Source organism: Microcaecilia unicolor, chromosome 10, assembly GCF_901765095.1.
Source record: "Microcaecilia unicolor chromosome 10, aMicUni1.1, whole genome shotgun sequence".
Classification (NCBI taxonomy): Eukaryota; Metazoa; Chordata; class Amphibia; order Gymnophiona; family Siphonopidae; genus Microcaecilia; species Microcaecilia unicolor.
Genome location: NC_044040.1, coordinates 196,024,022 through 196,048,573, shown reverse-complemented (window position 1 = coordinate 196,048,573; position 24,552 = coordinate 196,024,022). Strand labels below are relative to the sequence as shown.

At 47.4% G+C, this 24,552-nt stretch overlaps 1 protein-coding gene across 1 annotated transcript; it reads left to right on the top strand.

Annotated features, from left to right (window-relative positions):
- Positions 1 to 422: 422 nt before the first annotated feature.
- On the top strand, positions 423 to 23,839 carry LOC115478376 (leucine-rich repeat-containing protein 31-like). The gene is given in 8 exon segments (XM_030215676.1): positions 423 to 437; positions 2,180 to 2,369; positions 6,712 to 6,879; positions 9,043 to 9,204; positions 15,372 to 15,458; positions 15,461 to 15,538; positions 19,928 to 20,095; positions 23,037 to 23,839. Coding segments are annotated over 8 exon segments (1,194 nt in total). The 3' UTR covers positions 23,363 to 23,839.
- Positions 23,840 to 24,552: the final 713 nt, after the last annotated feature.

The window sequence follows — 24,552 nt, the reverse complement described above, 5'->3', positions numbered from 1 at the left end:
CCCAAAAGTATCTGTTTAGATTGGATACCCCCCAGTCCACCCTCCGCTCTCTCTCATCAGCACCATCTTGGAAACTTAGGGTGGGTGTTTCCTCCAGATGTCTTGAAAAAGTTTACATTGCTAAAGTGTTTAATGTTCCCCAATGTATCTATCATATATGGATCCTATTCTACCACAACCACACTTTGTACTTGTGCGCACTTTCTATTTGTTCAGACCGGAACCGGCGAACGCCGCTACGGTACTATGTAAGCCACATTGAGCCTGCAAATAGGTGGGAAGTGTGGGATAGAAATCTAACAAATAATAATAATAATAACAACATTTTAAACAGGTTGAAAAGAAAAATCATATACTCAATGTCCTGATATAGAAACTTATAGGTAACAACTACTGTATTGAACAACAGCCCAGAGCTCGTAATGGCTCCTCCCATTGTAATGGAAGATGAACAGGAGTTACTCATTGAGTAACCAGACATTTGTTTACCAGAAGGGCAGGGATTACTTCACGGTGGAATACTGCTACCTGCCTTCTTATAAATACATAATCCATTTTCATGGGAAAAAACAACTGAAGGAAGCTGGTTTATTCAGGAGCACAGTTCTTAAGATTTTAATGTTGGATAGATTTCAGAAAGGCAAGATGTTACCAAATAAATTGTGCTCTATTTTATTATTTAACATTTTTTAACATCTTGCTCTAATTCAGGGGTTCTCAACCCAGGCCTTGGGACACACCCAGACAGTCAAGATTTTCAGGATGTCCACAACAAAATATTCATTTGTCTTCATTATATGCAAATCTCTCCATGCATATTAAATTGTAGATAGCTTGAAAACCAGATTGGGCTGAAAACCCCAGCTCTAGTATATACTATATATGGATGTCATCAGTGCATGAACCAGTAAAGCAGTGGTGTATCCAGAAGGCAATTTCTGGGTGGGCCCAGAGAGTGAAGTGGGGGTGCATTTCACCCTGTCCCCTTTCCCCCAACCATGTAAACAATTGCTACCTTGGCTAACAGAGATCCGCAAGCCCTGCCGGCTGAAGACATTTTCCATGGAACCCCCGGGCCTTCTGAACTCTGTGGCAGTCAGCAGGCATGTTTCTGGAGTCTAATGCTGGTACCCTGGCTGCACACGCTCAGTTCTTGCGCATGAACTGAGCGAGCGCAGGGGTGCTGGTGTTAGTGACTGGAAGCATGGCTGCTGCCTGCCACAGAGTTCAGAAAGCCCGGGGGTTCCGCAGAGAATTATCTTTAGCTGGCAGGGCTTGAGGATCTTCCCCCCCCCCCCCCCACCTACAAAGCTGATGTGCACTTCTGCTGAGTGGGTGGGCCTCTGCCCATCCCTGCTTAACCTTCTGCAATAAAGATGATTCAAAATGATTAAATCTGTTAAGGAGGACTTGTTTGTTGAGATTTGATAAAAATCGACTTTGTTGCAAATCAAATCAAAGTGATCTACAATCCAAAAAGTAAAAAACAAAGCAAGAGAGAACTCCATTAAAATATAGGACAGAAACCATCAATCATTCAACACAGCCGTTCCAATATATATATATATATATATATATATATATATATATATAAAACGGACCTCTAACATACACTCTCTCACACACACTCTCTCTCCCCTCTCTGACACACACTCTCTCTCTCTCTCTCTCATTCTCTCTCACATACACACTCCGAGGAAAGGGGGGCATGGAACACACTGGGGAGGGAAGGGGGGGCCAAGAACTCGGAGGGAGGAGAGATTGTATTCTAGAAGAGCATGGCAAATGCCTGCCTCTTTCAATAAGGTAGACATGCAGTGGCATACCAAGGGGGGGGGGCGGTCCACCCCAGGTGCACGCCACTGGGGGGTGCCACGGCGCGCGCCTGTGGGCTCCGACTTCGCGAACTTCGCTCGTTCGCTGTACTTCCTGTTCCAGGGCAGAGGGAGCTGCAGCGAACGAGCGAAGTTCGCGAAGTCGGAGCCCACAGGTGCGCGCCACGGCACCCCCCCAGCGGCGTGCACCCAGGGGGGTGTCATTTCGCCCAGGGGGGAGTGTCATTTCGAAGGCGGGGGGTGCATCAGCGATCCGCCCCGGGTGCCATCCACGCTAGGAACGCCACTGCAGACATGTATTATGCCCATAATTGAAAGCTCTATCTCAATTTACCAATAACCAGTGTTCTTGGGGATGTATTGCAGGAAAGGCAATTTGTCTTATTCCTCAACTGGAAGAAATGGATTTATCATGGAATGGTAACATAGGAGGAAATCTCCATTTGCTAATGGAAAGATTCCAGAAGAGCTGCAGTCTGAAGGTACTGATGCTGACGGACTGTAATCTAACATCAGAGGACGGGACTTTGTTAGGTATGTTGATTTTTTTTTTCAAAGAACTCATTTTGTGGGATGATATTATGAGCAATTTTTTAGGTATAACCGTTGGCGTAGCAGGGGGGGGGGGGGGGGGCGGTCCGCTCCGGGTGTCAGCTTTGGGGGGGGGCTCCCTGCCAGCTCCCCTCCCCCCCCGGGTGCAGCACGATGACACCCCCCCCTCGGCGCATCGACACCCCCCCCGACCCAGTGCCTACCCTCCTCTGTCCAACCAGCTCCCTACCTTTAAAAAGATATCAGAAACCGAGGCGCAGCGCCTCACACCTGCACGTAAAAGAAATGTGGACCGTCTCATCGGGCCTTCCCTCGCTGTATCTGTCCCGCCCTCCGCTGACGCAACTTCCTATTTCCACAAGGGCGGGACAGACAGAGCGAGAGAAGGTCCGATGAGACGGTCCACATTTCTTTTACGTGCAGGCGCGAGGCGCTGTGCCTCGCCTTGGATTCCGATATTTTTTTAAAAGGTAGGGAGCTGGTTGGACAGGAGGGTAGGCACTGGTTCGGGGGGGGGGGGGTGTTGCACCAAGGGGGTATGTCATCATGCTGCACCCGGGGGGGGGGGTGCAACGGCGTACCGCCCCACATCGGGTGGCAGCCCCCCCTCCCCTTGCTACGCCACTGGGTATAACTTTTTCTTTGCGCTAACTACACTATTAAACGAGTGAGGGTAAATGTGCATATATTTAGATTGCATTTCAACTCTGACCCTGTTGAAAATGACATCATCCTTATTAGATCAAGATCTGTTTTTCAGTAAGGTAGATCCCAGGCTGTACTATTCTATCCATCCCCCTCAAGTTTTGGGCCCAGTCCTTCAGCTAGATAGATTTAACCATCCCATTACACTTTCCAGCTTGAAGTTGATGGTTGACACTAAATACCCCCTACTACAGGAGTTCTGGCCAGAGGCGTAGCTAGGTGGGGCACGGGCCCCTGCAGATTTAGCCCTGGCCCCCTTGCTTTGACCCCCCTTGCCGCCGCCGCTGTCAGGTACCTTTGCTGGCGTAGGAACGTGCAGGACGTCAGGACTCACAGAAACAGAATCCAGATCAGCGAATATGCTGGACTTTGATACCGGCACTGCAGGGACTTCGGCTGGTGGGGGTTGGGGACCCCTGCCAGCAAAGGTACCTGGCTGTGGTGGGGAGGGGGTTGAAAGGGATGGTAGAGTGGTGGCGGTGCCGGGGTGGGGGGGGGGTCAAAAGTGGCAGAGGGGGTCGGCTGCACCGGGGAGGGGGTTAAAATGTGCCCCCTCACCTCAGGCTCTGGACCCCCCCTCCTGCCAAAGTCTGGTTACGCCCCTGGTTCTGGCATTAGATCATAACTTTGATGGGGGAGGGGGAATATGTAAATCTTTGTATTTATGGCAGGGACAGTAGCACACGTTTTCGTTTGGAAGGGCAAAGAAACCAATCTCTAGTCTAGCCCCTAAGCTCTGTAATTGCAGATGTGTTGGGCAAAATTTGGTTGGGCCTATAGTCCACCCCTGTTCTGCTGCTTATGACTTGATAGTAATGAGAAAAGAGAATACAAAATCTTGTCACACTGAGCTCTCCGTAAGCAGTTTGTCCCATGGGTATCTCTTTTTCTTAATTGACGGCAATCCCTGGAGCAGTAGGTTTGCAGGAGGGAAGTGAGTGGTTTGTGCTTTCTGTCCGATCTGGAGGAAGATACTCGCCTCCACAGCTGAAGTGCACAGAACTATTTGGAAGCACCTCAAATCAGTTTCTACTATTGGTAAGACCGGGAAGACTAGCAGATGAGTTTTTCCAGGTCCTAGGGCCAGGGCCGCCGAGAGACTAGGCCGGGCCCGGGGCAAGGGCGCCCCACCTCCACCCCCCCCCCCCCGGTTGCAGTCCCCGGTCTCACCTGCCTGCCTCCACGGCTCCGGGCCCCCTGCATTCAAAGCGGCAGCCGTAGATCGCCTCTCTTCTGGCCTTCCCTCCCTCGACTCCCGCCCTCGTCTGATGTAACTTCCGTCTGATGTAACTTCCGGTTTCCACGAGGGCACACAGGGAGGGAAGGCCGGAAGGGAGGCGATCTGTGACTGCTGCTTCCAATGCAGGGGCCCGGAGCCCTGGAGGCAGGCAGGTGAGACCGGGGACTGCAGCGCAGGCGGCCTGACCCCAGCGCCGGGCCCCCTTGGTGGCCCGGGAAATTTTGTCCCCCCTGCCTCCCCCCCCCCTCTCGGCGGCCCTGCCTAGGGCAAGTGCAATCTGAGACCGTCTCCTTGCCCAGAAATAGGTCAATATGTGAAAGATAGATTTGCTTTTGGGTTTTTTTTTTTTTAATTTGCCAGAGGATATGTTTCCCTGCAATAGTAACAATACCTGCACTAGTGAAGTTTGTTACCCTGTCTGTCATTTGCAGTACCTGAAACTTTTTTTTTTTTCTCCATGTAGTTTTATTGAATTTAAAAAGACGTTATAATGCCAAAGCTCCTAGTCAGTAACACAACACTAAGCTTAAAGTTTTAAGCCCCCCTCCTCATAGGCGCCGATTCCATGGGTGCTGTGGGTGCTCGAGCACCCACAATATTTCACCCACCGGAAGTTCGTTCCCTCCCTCCCTCCCTCCTCCCTTCAAGTTCCAGGCCCCCCTCCCTCCGAATTTTAAAAGTCTATTTTACCTCTTCGGGGTTAGGGCGGCAGCAGCGGTAAAAAGCATGCAGGCTCGGCTCGGTGCTTAGTTGTTTTCCCTTCTCTCTCAGCTCTGGTCCCGCCCTTATTTCCTGTTTCCGCACGGGCGGGACCAGAGCTGAGAGAGAAGGGAAAACAACTAAGCACCGAGCCGAGCCTGCATGCTTTTTACCGCTGCTGCCGCCCTATTCCTGACGAGGTAAGATAGATGACTTTTAAAATTTGGAGGGGGGGAGGGAAAGGAGAGAGAGAGGGAGGGAGGGAGGGGGGCCTTGAACTCGAAGGGAGGGGGCCTTGAACTGAGAGGGACTGGAACAGGAGGGAGGGGGGCCAGGAACTCGGGGGGACGAGGGAGGCGGGGCAGGGGGGAGGGAGTGGGGATGGGGTGGAGGGGGGAACGCAGCACCTGTAAAAAAAAAAAAAAAAAAAAAAAAAAAAAGCACCCCCAATCATTTTGAAAAGTTGGCTCCTATGTCCCTCCTCCCCCCTCTGGGCTGATCTATCAGGTACAAATAGTAAGGGTAATGGGATTTGATATACCACCTTTCTATGGTACAGTCAAAGCAGTTTACATTTTTATTATTTGCAGCAACTTTCTCTGTCCCTAGTGGGGTCGCAATAAGTTTTGTACCTGAGGCAATGGAGAGTTAATTGACCCCTTAACAGAAACCCTGTGTACACAGCTACTTCCCTTTTACCTTATGAGCGACCAGACCTTTGGGTGGCTCAGAATTCCTCTGTGATAACAGACCCCTTAATAACCTTCCCTCTAATACCCCCTAATCCCGGTGCCTTAAGGCGCTACCTCTCTCCTCTTCCAAGTACCTAGCACTCCTAGCCATAATAGAGACCAGATCTTGTGGGTAAGTTTCAGGTTGCCCCTTGGTACCCAAACCATCCTGTCGTACTTCATGAACTCTCCCCAAACGCTCTCCTACTCCCATGTCACCAAGCTCTTCTCGGCTTTCCAATTTTGTGCTATCACCATTTTGGCCACCATAAAGAGATTACCGATGAATCGTTTCACATTCTCATCCCTTGTACCTCGGTTCCCCAGCTCTAGACCCAGCAAAGGTGTGGGGAACCTCGGTTCTTGAGGGCCGCAACCCAATCCGGTTTTCAGGATTTCCCTAATGAGTATTCTTGAGATTTATTTGCGTGCATTGCCTCTGTTGTATACAAATAGATCTCATGCATATTCATTGGGGAAATCCTGAAAATCCAACTGGGTTGTGGCCCTCGAGGACTGAGGTTGCCCACCCCTGTGCTAGTACAACCCACTTGGTAATTGAGAAATTCTGCCTAATACTCCTAACCAAAAGGCTTTTACCTTGGGACAGACTGAATGTTACTTTTAATGGATGTATTAAACTTTTTCTGCCTTTCTGATGAAACAATCTCTATTGAAAAATCAGGGCAAATTTTTAAAGACTGAGGTCCCTGCTTTCTAATGCTTAGGATGCCTTAGTAAATAGAGTGCTGAGTGTTGCACTTATAGGATGTAAAACCCTCGTGCAATTATAAATTGTCATACATTTATACTGCTTAAATTTTATTTGTGCAGGGTTTTTTTTTGTTGCTGCTGCTGCTAATCCTTTTTATCGCTTATGCAGTAGAAGCAGTGACTGTACTAAGATTAAGCATCATACAATACCTTTATCTTGTGCTTTTGTTTCCAGCTCAGGCTCTGGGTGGTATGCAGAATCTAAATGTCCTGGATCTCTCCATGAATAAAAACATTGGTTCCAGTTTAAGGGTTATCGCTCAAGAGCTGAAGAATGTCCCACATCTCAGCGTGTTAAAGTTGCACAGGTGTGGCTTAAACCAGGATAGCATTCAATTTTTAGGTTAGTAAAACTGAGTGCTGGCAATTATATGTTTGTGTGTGTATTTGTAAGGAGTGCTGACTTTGGGAAGTCTCTCTCTCTTTTTTTTTTTCCCACTTTCTGCAGAGGGGGCAGGGAGCCAGCAGAGCCGAGAGCCGCACGGCTGCTCCCAGCAGCCCAAAAATGCACCGGTGGGGGTGGGGGGTGGGGGTGGGGGGGTCGTGCTGCACCCGAGGGGGGGGGGTGCGCATCGGCGATCCGCCCTGGGTGGCAGCCGACCTGGGATCGTCACTGTGTTTACATATGCAGTGACCATCTGCTGCCTCCTCCCCCCCCCAGGTGGCAGTGACAGTGGTGGTCTTGGGGGGCACTCCACAGGAAGTAGCATGTTAGGACCTCTGTAGCAGTTACTCCTTGCAGGAAGTAGCAGGTTATGGACAGCAGCTATAGCCTCGTGCCACTCCTTGTGGGAAACAGTAGTATAAAGAACAAAGGTGGTCCTGGTGCTCCAGTTTCAGGCCTCTGATCGTACTGCCACTGCCGCCACTTGATCCCACCCCCATGACTGCTTGTACTTTTGGTCTGTTCAGCTGCCACTTTTGATTTCACCCTCACAGCGACCAGTGCTGCTGCTGCTGTCGACGTCTCTGCTGCCGCTGCTGATCCCGGCCTCTACAGCAGCCTCTGTATTCTGCTCATATGGATTATAGCAGTATTAGAAGACTTTTTTTTTTCTCTTCCGTGATTTACGGACCTCCAGGGATCTATGGACCACAGGCTGGGAACTTTGTTTGGCATGACATGGGAAATGTCTGTGATGCATCCCATGTTGTTTCATGTCTAGTTTGCCCCACGGTTACAAGAAAAAAACCCTGCATTTTTTTTTGTTGGCATGTGCCATTAATAGCGTGGACTTTTTTTTTCAAAAGCAGATTCTCTCTCCCGAGCAGGGGCGTAGCCAGACAATAGATTTTGGGTGGGCCCAGGCAAGAAGTGGGTGGGCACCAAGTGTTCTCCCCCACCAGCACCAAAACAAATATCTCAGCTGGCGAGAAAACGCTTCTTTCCATCTTGGCTTACCATCAGGGGGAAGTCTTCAGCTGATATAGCTTGGGATCTCCACCAGCTACCACTAAATGTGTGCTACTGTTGGGTGGGCCTGAACCCTAAGTGGGTGGGCCCTGGCCCACTCAGGCCCACCTGTGGCTACGCCACTGCTCCCGAGTAGTGTGTACTATAAGAAAACAGCGTGCTCTCTTTGGCAAAAAAATACATGTACCAACAATATTGCTTCTGTTACAAAAGAATGATGAAAAAACAATAAATCCCCTACAATTCCTGTAAATGACATGGAAAATAAGTACATAAGTATTGCCATACTGAGACAGACCAAACGTCCATCAAGCCCAGCATCCTGTTTCCAACAGTGGCCAATCCAGGTCACAAATACCTGTCAGAATCCCCCCAAAAGTATAAAACATTTTTATGCTGCTTATAAGCAATGGATTTTTCCCAAGTCCATTTAATAATGGTCTAAGGACTTTTCCTTTAGGAAGCCGTCCAAACCTTTGCTAAACCCTGCTAAGCTAACCGCCTTTACCACATTCTCTGACAATGAATTCCAGAGTTTGATTACAAGTTGAGTGAAGAAAAATGTTTTCCGATTCGTTTTAAATTTACTACTTTGTAGCTTCATTGCATGCCCCCTAGTCCTAGTATTTTGGAAAAAGTAAACAGACGCTTCACGTCTACCCGTTCCACTCCACTCATTTATTTTAGACCTGTCTTTTCTCCAAGCTGAAGAGTCCTAGCCGCTTTAGCCTTTCCTCATTGTTGGGCTGATTACCTCTATTGGGAAACACTGATCAAGATTGTTGTTTAGGTTATCAGTAAACACAGGGTTTATTCACTAATGTGCGGTGCGCATTAATGTATTATCACATGTTATTAGTGAATAGGCCACATTAAGAATAATGGGATGTGGTAAATGTGTTAACATGCATTACAACTTGCTATACCTTACCGAAATAAACTTCATAGTGCCTTTTTACTTCTTTCTTATTGCTTTAAATCTAGCTTTGAACACGTTTATAAATTTGTTTTGTGCACTGTAGTATGTAATCCATGATCCTTTTTTTTTTTTTTTTTAGGTTTTCTAAACATATTTTTGAAAAATCATTTTAGGTACTGCTCTCCGGTACTTGTCTGAAGAAAAACTGGATCTGTCTTGTAACAAGGAGGCTGGTGGAGGATTTAAGGACTCGGCTCCTCTAGCCAGCCTGAAGCAGCTGCAAGTACTCGACCTGCATCAGTGCGGCATCACAGAAGTGGCTATGGCAGCCCTGAGTAAGGAGCTATTTCCTAATCAGTAGAGAATATATCTAGGTGCTGTGGTAGCTAGTGGGTCAAAATTAGGTGGTATAATGGACACTATTGTCATTGTACCTAGGGTTACCATACGTCCGGTTTTACCCGGATTTGAGGACATGGCCGGGCAACCGGGCGGGTTTTGCCAGCCTGCCTGTTTGTCCGGATTTGCGGACAAACGGGCAGGTGGGCCCAGTGGTGTCTTATTATCCCCTCCCCTTATCTAGTCTAGTGACCTCTTCAGGGCAGGAATGAACCCCCTCTTTGCTGCCCGGAGCACCTGCAGACTATTTCTTGCTGACTCCGGTCCCAGTGCCGAATCAAAATGGCCACCGAGAGGTAAAGCGGCCTCGCGAGACTTCTGCATTTGAATTGGCGCCGATATGGGAGGGAGCAAGACAGTCTGCAGCCGTTCTGGGCAGGAAAGAGGGGGCTCTTTCCTGCCCTGAAGAGGTCACTAGACCACCAGGGCAGTACAGTAAGGGGAGGATAGGACACCCTTAGGGGGCGTGGTGGATGTGGCAGGGGCAGGGCATGTGTCCACTTTGTGTGTGTGTGTGTGTGTGGGGGGGGGGGGGGGGAAAAATATGGTAATCCTAATTGTACCTGTCTCTGACCTGTCTTTACTCTCCCCCATTACCTCTTCATTCCTTGAATTCCTCCACTTCCTGTCCACCATTCTTCTCCATTGACTTTAGGTTGTTTATATGTGGACATTAACTATGGAAATTAGAACTACTTTTTGGAACCTGCCAGGTACTGGCTACTGTCAGACAGGGTGCTGGGCTGGATGGACCTTGCTCTGACTCAGCATGGCTTTTCTTATGTTCTTATACCTTCTTAATTAATTTTGATATTGCATTACTTCACCTACACATGATCCCGTCACTGTCTGGGTGTCTGATAGTAGAGTGAAAAGAGTGGCCAGTCTGAAATAGGATTCTGTTGTGTACGGTTCAGTGGCGTAGCCAAGGGTGGGCCCGGGTGGGCCCAGGCCCACCCACTTTGGGCTCAGGCCCACCCAGTAGCAGCACATGCATGAATGTGGCTGGCAGGGATCCCCAAGCCCTACCAGCTGAGAACACAACAACTGTCCCTCTTGCATACCTTGTAAATAGCAGATCTTCGCCTGCAGCAGGCAGTGACAGATAAGTACTGCTCTCACTGGTCCCACAGCCTTCCCTCTGATGTATTCCAGCCTATGCAGAAATAGGAAGTTGCATCAGAGGGAAGGCTGTGGGGCTGGTGTGAATAGTACGTATCTGTCGCTGCTCGCTGCAGGCGAAGATCTGCTACTTAAAAGGTATGCGGGGGAGGGGGATGTTTGAGAGACCATATGGCATGCAGGCAAGAGAGGGAGAGACCAAATCACTTGTGGGACAGGGTAGAGTTTGTATTTATTTATTTTTATTTAGTTAGTTAGTTTATTTTACATTTATATCCCACGTTTTCCCGCCTATTTGCAGGCTCAATGTTCTTTTGCCCACCCATCTTGGGCCCAGGCCCACCCAAAATTCGGTGTCTGGCTACGCCCCTGGTACGGTTTCTTTATCTCGATATTGTAGGCCCTAGGGAACCAGTTACCAGGGTTCTTAGGACAGCTGTAGCTCTTTCACATCTCACTCGGGTTATGCTGATTTTCAGATGGAAGAAATGGATCTAGAAACGCCAGAGAGATGTAACTTGCAAAGCCAGCCGTGGCCAGAAGTCTCACTCCTGAGACTACTCATTTGGCAATTCTGGAGCCCTGACGTTTAAATTCTTGAGATCCTTATTGTGACACTGAGGCACTGCAGCAAGAGCAACCATCAAGAGATTGTGTTTGTAGATGAGGGAACATAATGCCCTGCAGCCTTGGACACCTACAGAGGTTAAACTCTGAGGATATTTAATACCCTAATCTGGACTCTGCAACGATCACTGTCAGAGTTGTCAAAATGTTTTCAGTATTTCCATAATGTACAATTGAGAGCTGTTTAGTATAGAGCTGTCTGGTTTTGCAGACCAGCCAGTTTTGTATATACTTATTTCCTTATTTATGATCTACATAGTAACATAGTAGATGACGGCAGAAAAAGACCTGCATGGTCCATCCAGTCTGCCCAACAAAATAACTCATATGTGCTACTTTTTGTGTATACCTTACTTTAATTTGTACCTGTCTTTTTCAGGGCACAGACCGTATAAATCTGCCCAGCACTATCCCCACCTCCGGCACAGACCGTATAAGTCTGCCCAGCGCTATCCCCACCTTCCAACCACCAGCCCCACCTAGAGGCGCTAGAGGTGCCAAACTAACACCCGCATTTGCTAGCGCCAAATGCTCAGAGCGTGAAACGAGCTTGCCATCAGTGTAATGAGCATGCAAATGCATGCTAAAGAGATCATCCCGAAATCCTCCCCAATCTAGTAGGGCAATTAAGTAGCTTGTGTCTTCTTGGTCTTCTCAGAGACCATAGACAGGCTTGCTTAGCCCTAGTAATGGGCCATAAACTTTTTAACAAGTGTCTGTTTCAAACTGTCACTGTGTTATGTTTAGAGCCTTTCTCGGTGAAGGACAAGTATGATAAGTATTCGAGGGAGGGAGGGAGGTTACAAAGTGCAAATGATGGATAATTGGGAAAAATACCAAAGAAGCAGAATTATGTGAGAGTGACCTTAGAGGTCACAGTTGAAGAATACCAGATAAGTAAGAGAGAAAATATAAGGCATTAAGTGATTGGACAAAATTAAGCTTCAGTATTCTGGCTAAGCACATCTTGTACAAGTCAGATTCTGATAGCTTCCAAAGGAAACAGAGAGATTTTATTTTCCTTATACTGAAATTTGGACTGATATCAATAAGAATTAAATTTTCTGTAACATTGGGATAAAGAATATTTTATTGTAACCATTTATTTACTCTAATAAATTTTAGCATTATTATAAAAGAGAAAAATTGAACTGTCGAGTGTTTTTCCATTGCCAGAAGGGCTTTCTTTCAGTCTCTCTGAAGTTGTTCTGCTCCCCCCCCTTTAGCGGCAAGAGGAGGGGGGCATACAGAGCTTTCATGTACTGCTGTGTAAATCTATTTGTTACAGGATAAATTCATAGTACAAGGTCCTGTTGACATTAGCCATACTGGCCAATGCAACTGTTTTTGTTGCCAAATGTCCTCACATAGACCTATCACTGTAGCCTGTACTTGTAAAAGATAAGCCAACCAGAGTGATTGAAGTAAAGTGACAGCAAATGAAATACAGCAATTCTGACTTCAAACTAATAACAGAACTGTTCTTATACAGTAAGAGGCATTTCAAAAGCATCTAATGATGTTTTTACAACTGAAGGACCTACAGTAAGGTTTAGCAAATGTTGTGTGCTCTCAGTGGCGTACCAAGGGGGGGGGGGCGGTGGGCGCAGTCCGCCCCGGGTGCACGCCGCTGGGGAGGTGCATGCGCGCCTGTCCGCTACGTTCGTTCTGTGCTCCCTCTGCCCCGGAACAGGTTACTTCCTGTTCCAGGGCAGAGGGAACATGGAAACGAACGAAGCGGACAGGCGCGCGGCACCCCCCCCCAGCGGCGGACACCCGGGGGGTGGGAGGGTTCTTTTCGCCAGGGGCGGAGCGAATCGGCGATCCGCCCTGGGTGTCAGCCCCCCTAGGAACGCCACTGTGTGCTCTCTGACTGACTGGGTAAGGAACTGGTTGAGTGGAAGGTGGCAGAGGGTTGTGGTAAATGGAGTTCATTCTGAGGGAAAAGGATGATACCAGTGGTAATGCCACAAGGTTCAGTTCTTGAGCTGTTTATTTTTAAAAATTTTTGTAAGTGATATTGCTGAAGGGCTGTCTAGTAAGGTTTACCTCTTTTCGAATAATACCAAAATCTGCAATATGGTAGACACCACTGATGATGTGGCTGTGATGAGGAATGACTTAGCAAAGCTAGAGGAATAGTCTGGAATTTGGCACCTTTAGATTTAATACTAAAAAATTCAGGTTCATGCAGCAACAGTGAAAACTAGAAGGATGCTTGGGTACATAGGGAGAGGAATGACCATTAAGAAAAAGGAGGTGATTATGCCCCCGTATAAGACTTTGGTGAGACCTCATTTAGAATATTGTGTACAATTCTGGAAGACCTCACCTTCAAAAAGATATAAACAGGATTGAGTTGGTCCAGAGGGTGGCTACTAAAATGATCTGTGGTCTTCATCATAAAGCGTATGGGAACAGGCTCAAAGATCTCAATACTTTGGAAGAAAGGCGGGAGAGGAGAGATTTAAATACCTACATGGCATAAGTGCACAGGAGACAAGCCTCTTTCAATTGAAAGGAAGCTCTGGAATGAGGGGACATAGGATGAAGGCGAAAGGGGAAAGTCTCAGAAGTAACCTGAGGAAATACTTCTCCACAGAAAGGGTGGTGAATTTGTGAAACGACCTCCCAGTGGAAGTAGTGGAGACAAAAAGTATCTGAATTCAAGAGAGCTTGGGAAAAGTACATAGGATCTCTAAGGGCTGCGGAACTAGCTTCCAGACTGTGAATGCATCTTCGTTGATTAAACAGATCAGGAGAGACTTGGTACACTGTCCTCAGTAAAATCCTGCTTGTCTGAGGTGGAAGCCTTTTTCAACGATGGTAGTTGAATACAGGGGCGTAGGCAGACTTCGACGGGAAGGGGGGTCCAGAGCCCGAGGTGAGGGGGCACATTTTAGCCCCCCCCCCCCGCTGCTGCCGACCCCCCCCCCCCCCCGCCACCATCAACTTTCACGACCCCTGCCGACAACCCTGTCGACCCCCCCCCTTCTTCCGACAACCCTCCCCCACCAACGCCATCGCCGTGGGCTACCTTTGCTGGTGGGGGACCCCAATCCCCGCCAGCCAAGGTCCTCTTCTTCCCGCGAAGGCTTCGTTCTGTTTGTGACGTCCTGCAAGATGGCTTCGTTCTGTTTCTCTGAGTTTGACGTCCTGCACGTACAACATACAGGACGTCACAAACAGAACGAAACCTTTGCAGGAAGAAGAGAACCTCGGCTGGCGGGGATTGAGGTCCCCTGCCAGCAAAGGTTGCCCACGGCGACAACGGTGGCGGGAGGGGGGGGGGTCGAGAGGGTCGTCGGCAGGGGAGTCCAGGGCCAAATCTACGGGGGCCCAGGCCCCTGTGGCCCCACGTAGCTACACCACTGATTTAATGTGTACATTAGCTTCAGAAATACTAGAGACTGAGAATTTTTTTGAACACTGTAGAAGGCACCTAAAAAAACTGGCGCTGAAAAAAACCACACTTGGTGCGAATCTATAAACCTCGCCTAAAGTTAGGTGCAGTTTATAGAATAAGCGTAACACCCACCCCATGACTGAAATTTAGGCTCAGCTATTTACACCAACTAAAACCCGGTGTGAATGCCTGCGCCTAACTTAAGCGCAGTTCGGGCCGTATTCTCTAGCAGTGCATGTAATTTTTAGGAATGTACGTGATCCTCCCATGGCCACACCCCCGTTGAGATCCATGTGGAAGAATTTACACACTCCACTTTATAGCAGGGGCGTAGCCAGACTTCGGCGGGAGGGGGGGTCCAGAGCCCGAGGTGAGGGGCACATTTTAGCCTCTCGACACCCCCCTTCTCCCACCGCCACCCCGCCATCGCCTACGCCTACCATTTCTGGCGGGGGACCCCAACCCCCGCCAGCCGAGGTCCTCTTCTTCCCGCAAAAGGCAGACGTCAGAAACAGAAGGAAGCCTTTTGCGGAAAGAAGATGATCTCGGCTGGCGGGGGGGGGGTTGGGGTCCCCCGCCAGCAAAGGCAGGTGACGGCGGAAGGGGGGTCGAGGGGGTCGTCAGCAGGGGGATCCAGGGCCAAATCTATGGGGGCCCAGGCCCCCCAAGGCCCCACGTAGTTACACCACTGCTTTATAGAATATGCTTAGCAAGTTGTGCACGTAAGTTCTAATTGGTGCTGAAAGTTGCTTCTTGTGGCCAATTATTGGCGCTGATCGACTTGTTAATTAAGTTGCATGCACAATTTGGCCACACAACTTTAGTCGCACTATATACAGTCTGGGGCATATGAATGTAAAAGCTAGCGGAGTAACAGCAAAGTGGTATTCACTTTCTTCCTGATTTATAGATATTTTACTTACACTGACAAGTATGTTAATTTTGAAGCTCAGGTAATACCTCTTCTTGCAAGTCTTGAAGTACTGAATATATCGTCCAATAAAAACATTGGAAGCGCCTGCGAGCACCTTCTGAGCAGCTCAGGTTTTTGCCAAAGCTGAAATCTATCTTTCTCAACAACTGTGCATTACAGGAAGACTCCTTCATTGCATTGGGTAAGAATTTTACAACTATTAATATTAAAATAAGTTAAAAAATTTAGACTTCTCACCAGGCACCTGGAAAATTGCAGTGGCAGTAAAAGTAGTCTGTGTTTTACTTTAAGGATTCTCCGGCATTGCCTGCCTTTTTGCACTTTTTAAATACATTTTTTTTGGAGGGGGGGGGGAGGGAGAGGAAGTTGCTTGTGTTTTTATATGGGGCTCATTTTCAAAAGAGAAAAACGTCCAAAAAGTGGCATAAATCTGCATTTGCATGTTTTTCCTCACAAAACCAATTTTTAGATGTTTTTCTATGAAGTCCGTCAGAAGTATGTTCAAATCACAAGGTAGCGTGTCTAAGCAGGATCTGGGCATTCCTAACACTAAAACAAAAACATAAGTTAGACATTTTGGTCTAAACCAGAGGCGTATCTGGACTCTGGCGGTAGGGGGGGCCAGAGCCAGAGGGAGGGGGGCACATTTTAGCCCCCCCCCCGCCACTAACCCTCCCCCGTTGCTGTATATGTATGTATATATATATATATATATATATATATACATACATGCATTGTGTGCCTTATTTTAAATGCTTTCTTGTACAGTGGGGGAAATAAGTATTTGATCCCTTGCTGATTTTGTAAGCTTGCCCACTGACAGACATGAGCAGCCCATAATTGAAGGGTAGGTTATTGGTAACAGTGAGAGATAGCACATCACAAATTAAATCCGGAAAATCACATTGTGGAAAGTATATGAATTTATTTGCATTCTGCAGAGGGAAATAAGTATTTGATCCCCCACCAACCAGTAAGAGATCTGGCCCCTACAGACCAGGTAGATGCTCCAAATCAACTCGTTACCTGCATGACAGACAGCTGTCGGCAATGGTCACCTGTATGAAAGACACCTGTCCACAGACTCAGTGAATCAGTCAGACTCTAACCTCTACAAAATGGCCAAGAGCAAGGAGCTGTCTAAGGATGTCAGGGACAAGATCATACACCTGCACAAGGCTGGAATGGGCTACAAAACCATCAGTAAGACGCTGGGCGAGAAGGAGACAACTGTTGGTGCCATAGTAAGAAAATGGAAGAAGTACAAAATGACTGTCAATCGACAAAGATCTGGGGCTCCACGCAAAAATCTCACCTCGTGGGGTATCCTTGATCATGAGGAAGGTTAGAAATCAGCCTACAACTACAAGGGGGGAACTTGTCAATGATCTCAAGGCAGCTGGGACCACTGTCACCACGAAACCATTGGTAACACATTACGACATAACGGATTGCAATCCTGCAGTGCCCGCAAGGTCCCCCTGCTCCGGAAGGCACATGTGACGGCCCGTCTGAAGTTTGCCAGTGAACACCTGGATGATGCCGAGAGTGATTGGGAGAAGGTGCTGTGTCAGATGAGACAAAAATTGAGCTCTTTGGCATGAACTCAACTCGCCGTGTTTGGAGGAAGAGAAATGCTGCCTATGACCCAAAGAACACCGTCCCCACTGTCAAGCATGGAGGTGGAAATGTTATGTTTTGGGGGTGTTTCTCTGCTAAGGGCACAGGACTACTTCACCGCATCAATGGGAGAATGGATGGGGCCATGTACCGTACAATTCTGAGTGACAACCTCCTTCCCTCCGCCAGGGCCTTAAAAATGGGTCGTGGCTGGGTCTTCCAGCACGACAATGACCCAAAACATACAGCCAAGGCAACAAAGGAGTGGCTCAGGAAGAAGCACATTAGGGTCATGGAGTGGCCTAGCCAGTCACCAGACCTTAATCCCATTGAAAACTTATGGAGGGAGCTGAAGCTGCGAGTTGCCAAGCGACAGCCCAGAACTCTTAATGATTTAGAGATGATCTGCAAAGAGGAGTGGACCAAAATTCCTCCTGACATGTGTGCAAACCTCATCATCAACTACAGAAGACGTCTGACCGCTGTGCTTGCCAACAAGGGTTTTGCCACCAAGTATTAGGTCTTGTTTGCCAGAGGGATTAAATACTTATTTCCCTCTGCAGAATGCAAATAAATTCATATACTTTCCACAATGTGATTTTCCGGATTTAATTTGTGATGTGCTATCTCTCACTGTTACCAATAACCTACCCTTCAATTATGGGCTGCTCATGTCTTTGTCAGTGGGCAAACTTACAAAATCAGCAAGGGATCAAATACTTATTTCCCCCACTGTACATTAATAATAATTAAATAAAGTAATGGGACTTGCTTATCTTCTTTTCTCAAGTCTACTATGTATAGCAAGACAACATCCCTCTGTTTTTCTAATTGTAGGAGAATCGGCTTCAGACACTCAGTGAGCAAATTTATAAAAGTATATATTGCTCACTGACTCTTACCGGTGGCTTCCATTTTAGTATAATAAGCCTACCTCGAGTATCCTCATTAGCCTGAAACTTCTACTTTTCTTTATTTCCTTTTTTTTGTGTCACTTTATAATATTTTACTTAAAAGGTACACTTATCTGCTGCTCTCCGTATAGGACTTCCGGTACGCCCTACAGCGAGCTCCCGTTTCACCTCTAGCTTCCTAAGGAGCAGTACCGTTTCAAATCTAAACATAAAGAAGACAGCTTGTTACATTCACAAAGAGGGTAGAGGGAATCATTTACCTTAAGCTTAGGAAACTTACTTGAGACTTTCCTATACTTTCAAACTTGCAGCGTCTTTTCCTTCTAAGATGGTGGACGCTATTTTTATGACGTCGGCCAAACGTGGCCAATCATGTTCTAATTATTGTTTAAAGAGATAGACCAACTTGCCTCAAAGAAAGACTTTCCAGTCTATCCTGGCATTAAGTCCTTTAGGATCTAAGGTTTGCAGTCTATGTATCCACCTTTGCTCTTTACGGATTAATGTCTTGTTCCTGTCCCCTCCTCGTTGGGATGCAGGAACGTGCTCGATAACAATACATTTGAAATCCTCAAATTTATGCATTTTTTCTATACTATGCTTCACTAAAGGTGCCTCTTTTCGTGCCACCTTTAGATTATGTTTATGATCTGTTAAGCGTAATTTCAATTGTCGAATGGTTTTTCCCACATACACTTTGGGACAAGGGCACATCATGATATATACAACATATGAAGATTCACATGTAGTGTGAAGGGGGGTCGAGGGGGTCGTCAGCAGGGGGATCCAGGGCCAAATCTATGGGGGCCCAGGCCCCCCAAGGCCCCACGTAGTTACACCACTGCTTTATAGAATATGCTTAGCAAGTTGTGCACGTAAGTTCTAATTGGTGCTGAAAGTTGCTTCTTTGTGGCAACATTAATAATAATATAACAAAATATTAGGCATATGGAATTTGGAACAGAACACCGATTTGTAATAATCACATTGATGTATGTTACAACCCAATTTTCTCAGGAATCTTCATGCAATACCATATGCCTAATATTTTGTTATATTATTATTAATGTACAAGAAAGCATTTAAAATAAGGCACACAATGCATCTTACATCATAATGAGCCAGATTTACTAAGACTCCTCCTCCTCATAGACACAGACAGTGGGGGAGGGGAACATCTAATGAGCCAGATTTACTAAGACTCCTCCTCTTCATAGAGACAGACAGTGGGGGAGGGGAACATCTACTAAAGTGCAGTAAGGTTTTGCGCTTGCTGTGGGTAACAGAAAAAAGTAACTTGCAGTAAGTGCATTGGGCCTGCCCAGCATCATCTGCCCTGCAGTTATTGCACAGGGAAGAGCCATACGGCATGACAGTGTTAGCGTGGGCTATTTGGTACTGCCTGTGTCTGGCACTGCCCGTGACACAGTATGGCCTGTGCTAAAATAATTAATAACAAAGCCAAACGCTGCAGCGGAGCTTCCCACATTTGCACTCTTCCCCCCCCCCCCCCCACCTCCTAATCACATTCCATAACCCTTCCAATCCCCCCCCCCCATAGCTCCTGAACAACAGAACTCCCCAGGCCCCTCTCCTGACCCAAAGCCCTGCCCACATATTGTTATCGGAACTCTTCCCCCTCCATTTTCCACAGCCCCTCATCCAATGCTTTGATTGGTAGGCCCTGAAAGGTGGTAGATCAAGAACCAATAAGCATTAACAGCACTTGCCATGCAAATGAGTTTGCACCGATGTTACTGAGGAGCAAAAAAAAAATGTATAAAATTAATTACTTGCACAGTGAAAAATTGTGTAGAGCATAGCACAGAGATTTATGCTGAAAACTTAACTTCTCTATATTACTATCTGCATTCAGACACTTTTATTATGCATGTGCTTCACCATTTGTAGTAATGTATACTTAATTTGAATCTAATTAACATCAGTTAGTAGTATGCATATTAACCTGAAACGGTTTTACTGGTGGCAGTCCTTGTAAATACGTGTTATTTGAACATTTCCTGTTTTTTTTTCAGCTGATGCTACTCTTCAGCTGTCGGGAATGAAGGAATTGGATCTGTCATGGAATAAGTGTGTTGGTGGAAGACTAAAGCAACTTTTGGATGCCTTAAGCCTTGCAAAAGACTTTCAAGTTCTGAGTCTGAGCAGCTGTGATCTGCTGGCTGATGATGTGGCCACACTAGGTCTGTATAAAGCAGGGGCGTAGCCAGACTTCGGTGGAGGGGGGTCCAGAGCCCGAGGTGAGGGAGCACATTTAGCTCCCCCCCCCCCGTCATTGCCGACCCCGCTGCCGCCACCGACTTTGCCCCCTCCCACCGCCAACCCGCCGTCGCCTACCTTTGCTGGCAGGGGACCTCAACCCCCGCTAGCCAAGGTCCTCTTCTTCTCGCAAAAGGCTTCCTTCTGTTTCTGACGTCCTGCACGTTGTCCCCTGCCAGCAAAGGCAGGCAACAGCGGGTTGGTGGTGGGAGGGGGCAAAGTCGGTGGCGGCAGCGGGGTCGGCAATGACGGGGGGGGGGAGCTAAAATCGAGAGGGTTGTCGGCAGGGGGGTCCAGGCCCCCCCTGGCCCCACTTAGCTACGCCACTGGTATAAAGAGGCATAATAGACACCACACTTTTCAAGTTCATGGTTTCATGCAAATCTTTGAATGTTAATATTTATACTATTCATTCCTACTAGCTGTTGTGTCGATTCCTCCTATTTAAAATGACTAACCAGCAGGAATGTGCAGTGCTCAAAAATCAGTGCCGAAAAAAAATCGGCACTCAGTGCTGTTCTATAATGGGTGGAAGCAACTGGAGTAGTAGGGAAGGGATGTAGGCCAACCAGTGCTGTAGCGAGGGCAGCTGACACCCGGGGCAGGTCGCCGCTGCGCACCCCTCCCCCCTGTGGAGCGCACCCTCCCCCCCCCACCCGGAGCGCGTACTTACATAGGAAAGTGGCGAGGGACGGGCGGGAGGGCCGAACCGCCCCGAGTGCATGTCGCTGGGAGCTGCGTCGGCTCCGCTGGTTCCCTGCTCTCTCTGCCCCAGAACAGGAAGTAACCTGTTCTGGGGCAGAAGGGAATAGGGAACCAGCGGACCGCCCCCTCACCCCTTCCTACGCCACTGAGGCCAACCAATAAGTCAAATCTCCTGAGGTTGATTTGTAGTAAAATGTTATTAAGAAACTAGATACACGGCCTCAACAAGGACCATGTTTTGGCAATAAAACTGCCTGCCTCAGGAGTCAAAGTATCTAAAACACATGGTAGCCAAAAGAAAAAGAGTTACCTAATAATAGCCCAAAGCTCCAATTTGAAAAGTGTGCACATATAGAATTGTAATATTAATATTTAAAATGCCAACAGACAGGTTGGTTTATCTTATTTTGAAAGTGAATAGATAGAAAGGATAAACTAGAATATGGAGCTAGAAAAGGAATAAACACCCCAAAGAGGCAAAAGGAACCACAAGATTTCATTGACTAACCTGTTGTAAATATCTGTATAGAAACACAGAAATGTGACGGCAGATAAAGGCCAAATGGCCCACCCAGTTTGCCCATCCTCCGTAACCACTAATTCTTCCTTTTCCAGTGAAAGGGGCCCTTGCAGGCAGCGGTGGGTGGGTTTGCCGCACGCCGAGGCCCCCCCCTTTTACTTCTGCCTGGAAAAGAAAGTGCCAGGTGGGGGGTTTGCTGCACGCCGAGGCCCCCCCTTTTACTGCTGCCTGGAAAAGAAAATGCCAGGTGGGGGACAGAAATGGCTATGTGGTAAGTGAAATACTCGCCGTGTGGCCATTTCCCAGGGGCGTCCTTACCGCCACCTATGTTGGAAGTTGTAAGGGCTCCCGCGCTACCTCAGCGCTAACCAGCAGCGTTCGATGCTGGCCGATTACTCCAGGTAAGCCCCATCACAAAAAATAATAATCTGATACACTGTAAATGGTGTGCGTTTTGGGGCAGGTGCGCGGCAAAGTGGTGGTATGGATACTACCACTTTGTAAAGTGGGGGGGGGGGGCTGAATATTTTATCCAATTTAAAATGTTGAAGACCTCCTTTTTACTAAACCACGCTAGCAATTCCCAGAGGAGCAAACGAGGAATCCATCCCATTCGGTTATTATGGGCTTCCTGTCATTTGCCGTACGGGAATTGCCAGTCCAGTTTAGTAAAAGAGGCCCTGAATGTTTTATTCAATTAAAAATTGAATGTTTTATTAAATTGTAAAAGGGCCCCTCAATTTTTTAAACGCCTTAGAGCTACCACGGCGGTGGTGCGTTCCGATCAGGCACTACCATTGACCTACCACAGAAGCCAGCAGTAGTGTGCCCCAAATGCATGCCATTTCCCGTGCAACAATTTTTTTTTTGCTTCAATAAAAAAAAGTATTTTACCAAACCACCCTCACGATTCCTGCACAGTTTAGTAAGTGGGGCCCTGAACTTAAAAAAAATTGTGGATCACAATAAAACATCCATAAAAGCTTTACACATACATAGCAGTCAATGATTTTATAAGACTAGCCTCCCTGTTACAATGGAGCCACGAAAAATCAGTTCATTTACATACAACCACTTTGGGTTCAGGCCCACCCAGTAGCAGCACACCTGTGATGTGGCTGGCAGGGATCCCCAAGCCCCACCAGCCGAAAACTCCCAACAAGTGTCCCTCCTGCATACCTTGTAAGTAGCAGATCTTCGCCTGCAGTGAGCAGTGACATACATACTGCTCACACCGGCCCCACAGCCTTCCCTCTCATGTATTTCTGCCTAGGTGGAAACAGGAAGTTGCATCAGAGGGAAGGGTATGGGGCCAACATGAGCAGTGTGTATTAGTTGCTGCTCGCTGCTGGTGAACATCTGTAATTTAAAAGGTATACGGGAGAGGGGGGATGTTTGAGAGACCTTATGGCATGCAGGTGAGAGGAGAGACCAAATCACCTGTGGGACGGGGCGAGGTTCTTCTGCCCACCCATCTTGAGCCCAGGCCCACCCAAAATTGGGTGTCTGGCTACGCCCCTGCATACAACCTCAATTATCTAAACTTATTTTTAGAGCTCTGTCTTTGTAAGGTGCTCTGCATTTAATTGAAACTGAAAAAGTTATTTCCTCTGATGAAAATGTGTCTTATTTACTTTCAGCCTCTGTGATACAAAAGGGTCATCTGCCACGACTACAGAAACTGGACCTTTCTTACAATGACACTGTGTCTGATGAAGGCTGGACTGTTTTCTTCCAGCATTTGCACATGTTAAAAGAACTTTCTGAACTCGATGTTAGTCTTCGTCCCTCATCCTCTCGTTACTGCGGCACGTGGTTTAGTGATTTGTTGGCTAGTTTAATAAAACTGCCTACCTTCGCAGAGTTGGGAGTGCAAAGATGGGTCCTGACAGCACCACAGCAGCAGCAATTAACAGATTTTAAAAAGGAAGATAAAAAGGACATTCAGTTTGACGGCTGTAGTTAATTTACAAGATGTTGCTGAGGAGAACACGGAATTATTCCTCTTTTTTTGCCTTGTCAACTACGAACAGCTGTTGAAGTCTAACACTAATCTGGTCTTATCTTGTTACCTGCCTTGTTTTCCCTGGGTGGAGAACTTGCTAATTGCTGCTTAAATTGTTCCCCTAGTACAGCCACTGCACTGCTAGGCCTCAGTTTAAGGAGAACAGCCTAGTATGAGTGACTGGTTGATGGCGACTTGCTGTTTTTGAGTGACGCTTCCTGTCAATCAGTATCTGTTGTGAACCTTTGCGAAGCCCTAAGTCCCAGTCTGAGAAAGAGAAAACGCAGGCACAACAAAACAGTCCCCATGGTATTGTGCTTGACATAATACTGTCACTACCTACAAGTAGAATGGCCTGTGACTGTTGTAATGGTGGGATAATGAAGGAGATATGCAAAGAGGCATGCTCTACTGCAATAAAAGCATAAGCATACATGAGTGGAAGAATGTGTTTTCTTATCTATATAAAGTACCTAATCACAAATGACTTCTTTAATCACTGAGAACACACAAATGAATATTAAAATGTGAAAGGAAACCCCAGAGAGGGAATCCAAGAAGCAGCAAAAAGCACGAGGAGCCTTCTATAGTGGAGGCGTCAACTCAATATTTTATTAAATACACCGCCCACGATTCGTGTTTTAGTGAGCCACGCCTGCGTCAGCGGTCTAGCAAAGGAACTTTTAAAGGTGTAAATATACATAAAAATGTTATCTACTATAATAAAACTCACCCTCAACGTTCTGAGGACACTGACGTCAGTGAAGCCAAGCCCTGACTTCCTTCAAAAAGGTTCGAAGGTTCATGGTGGTGAAGCCACCAAAATCGCTCCGGGCCCCGCCCTCGAGGGCGGAGCAATGGCAGAACAACGAAGGGGTTGGCAGGGAGGGAGGCGGGGGGGGGGGAATTGCTCCGGGCCCCGCCCTCACGTCATGACGTTGAGGGCAGAGCAATGGCAGAAAAATGAAGGGGTTGGCCAGGGAGGGAGGGAGGGGGGGTGTTGGTGACGAAAACCTTGCTAGCGCCCGTTTTATTTGCTCTGAAACGGGCCTCTTTTACTAGTGTAATAGTAAAAACAATTACAAATATTAATGAAAACAATGTATTAAAATCATGTGCATGAGTACAGACAATGAATACATAAATTAAGC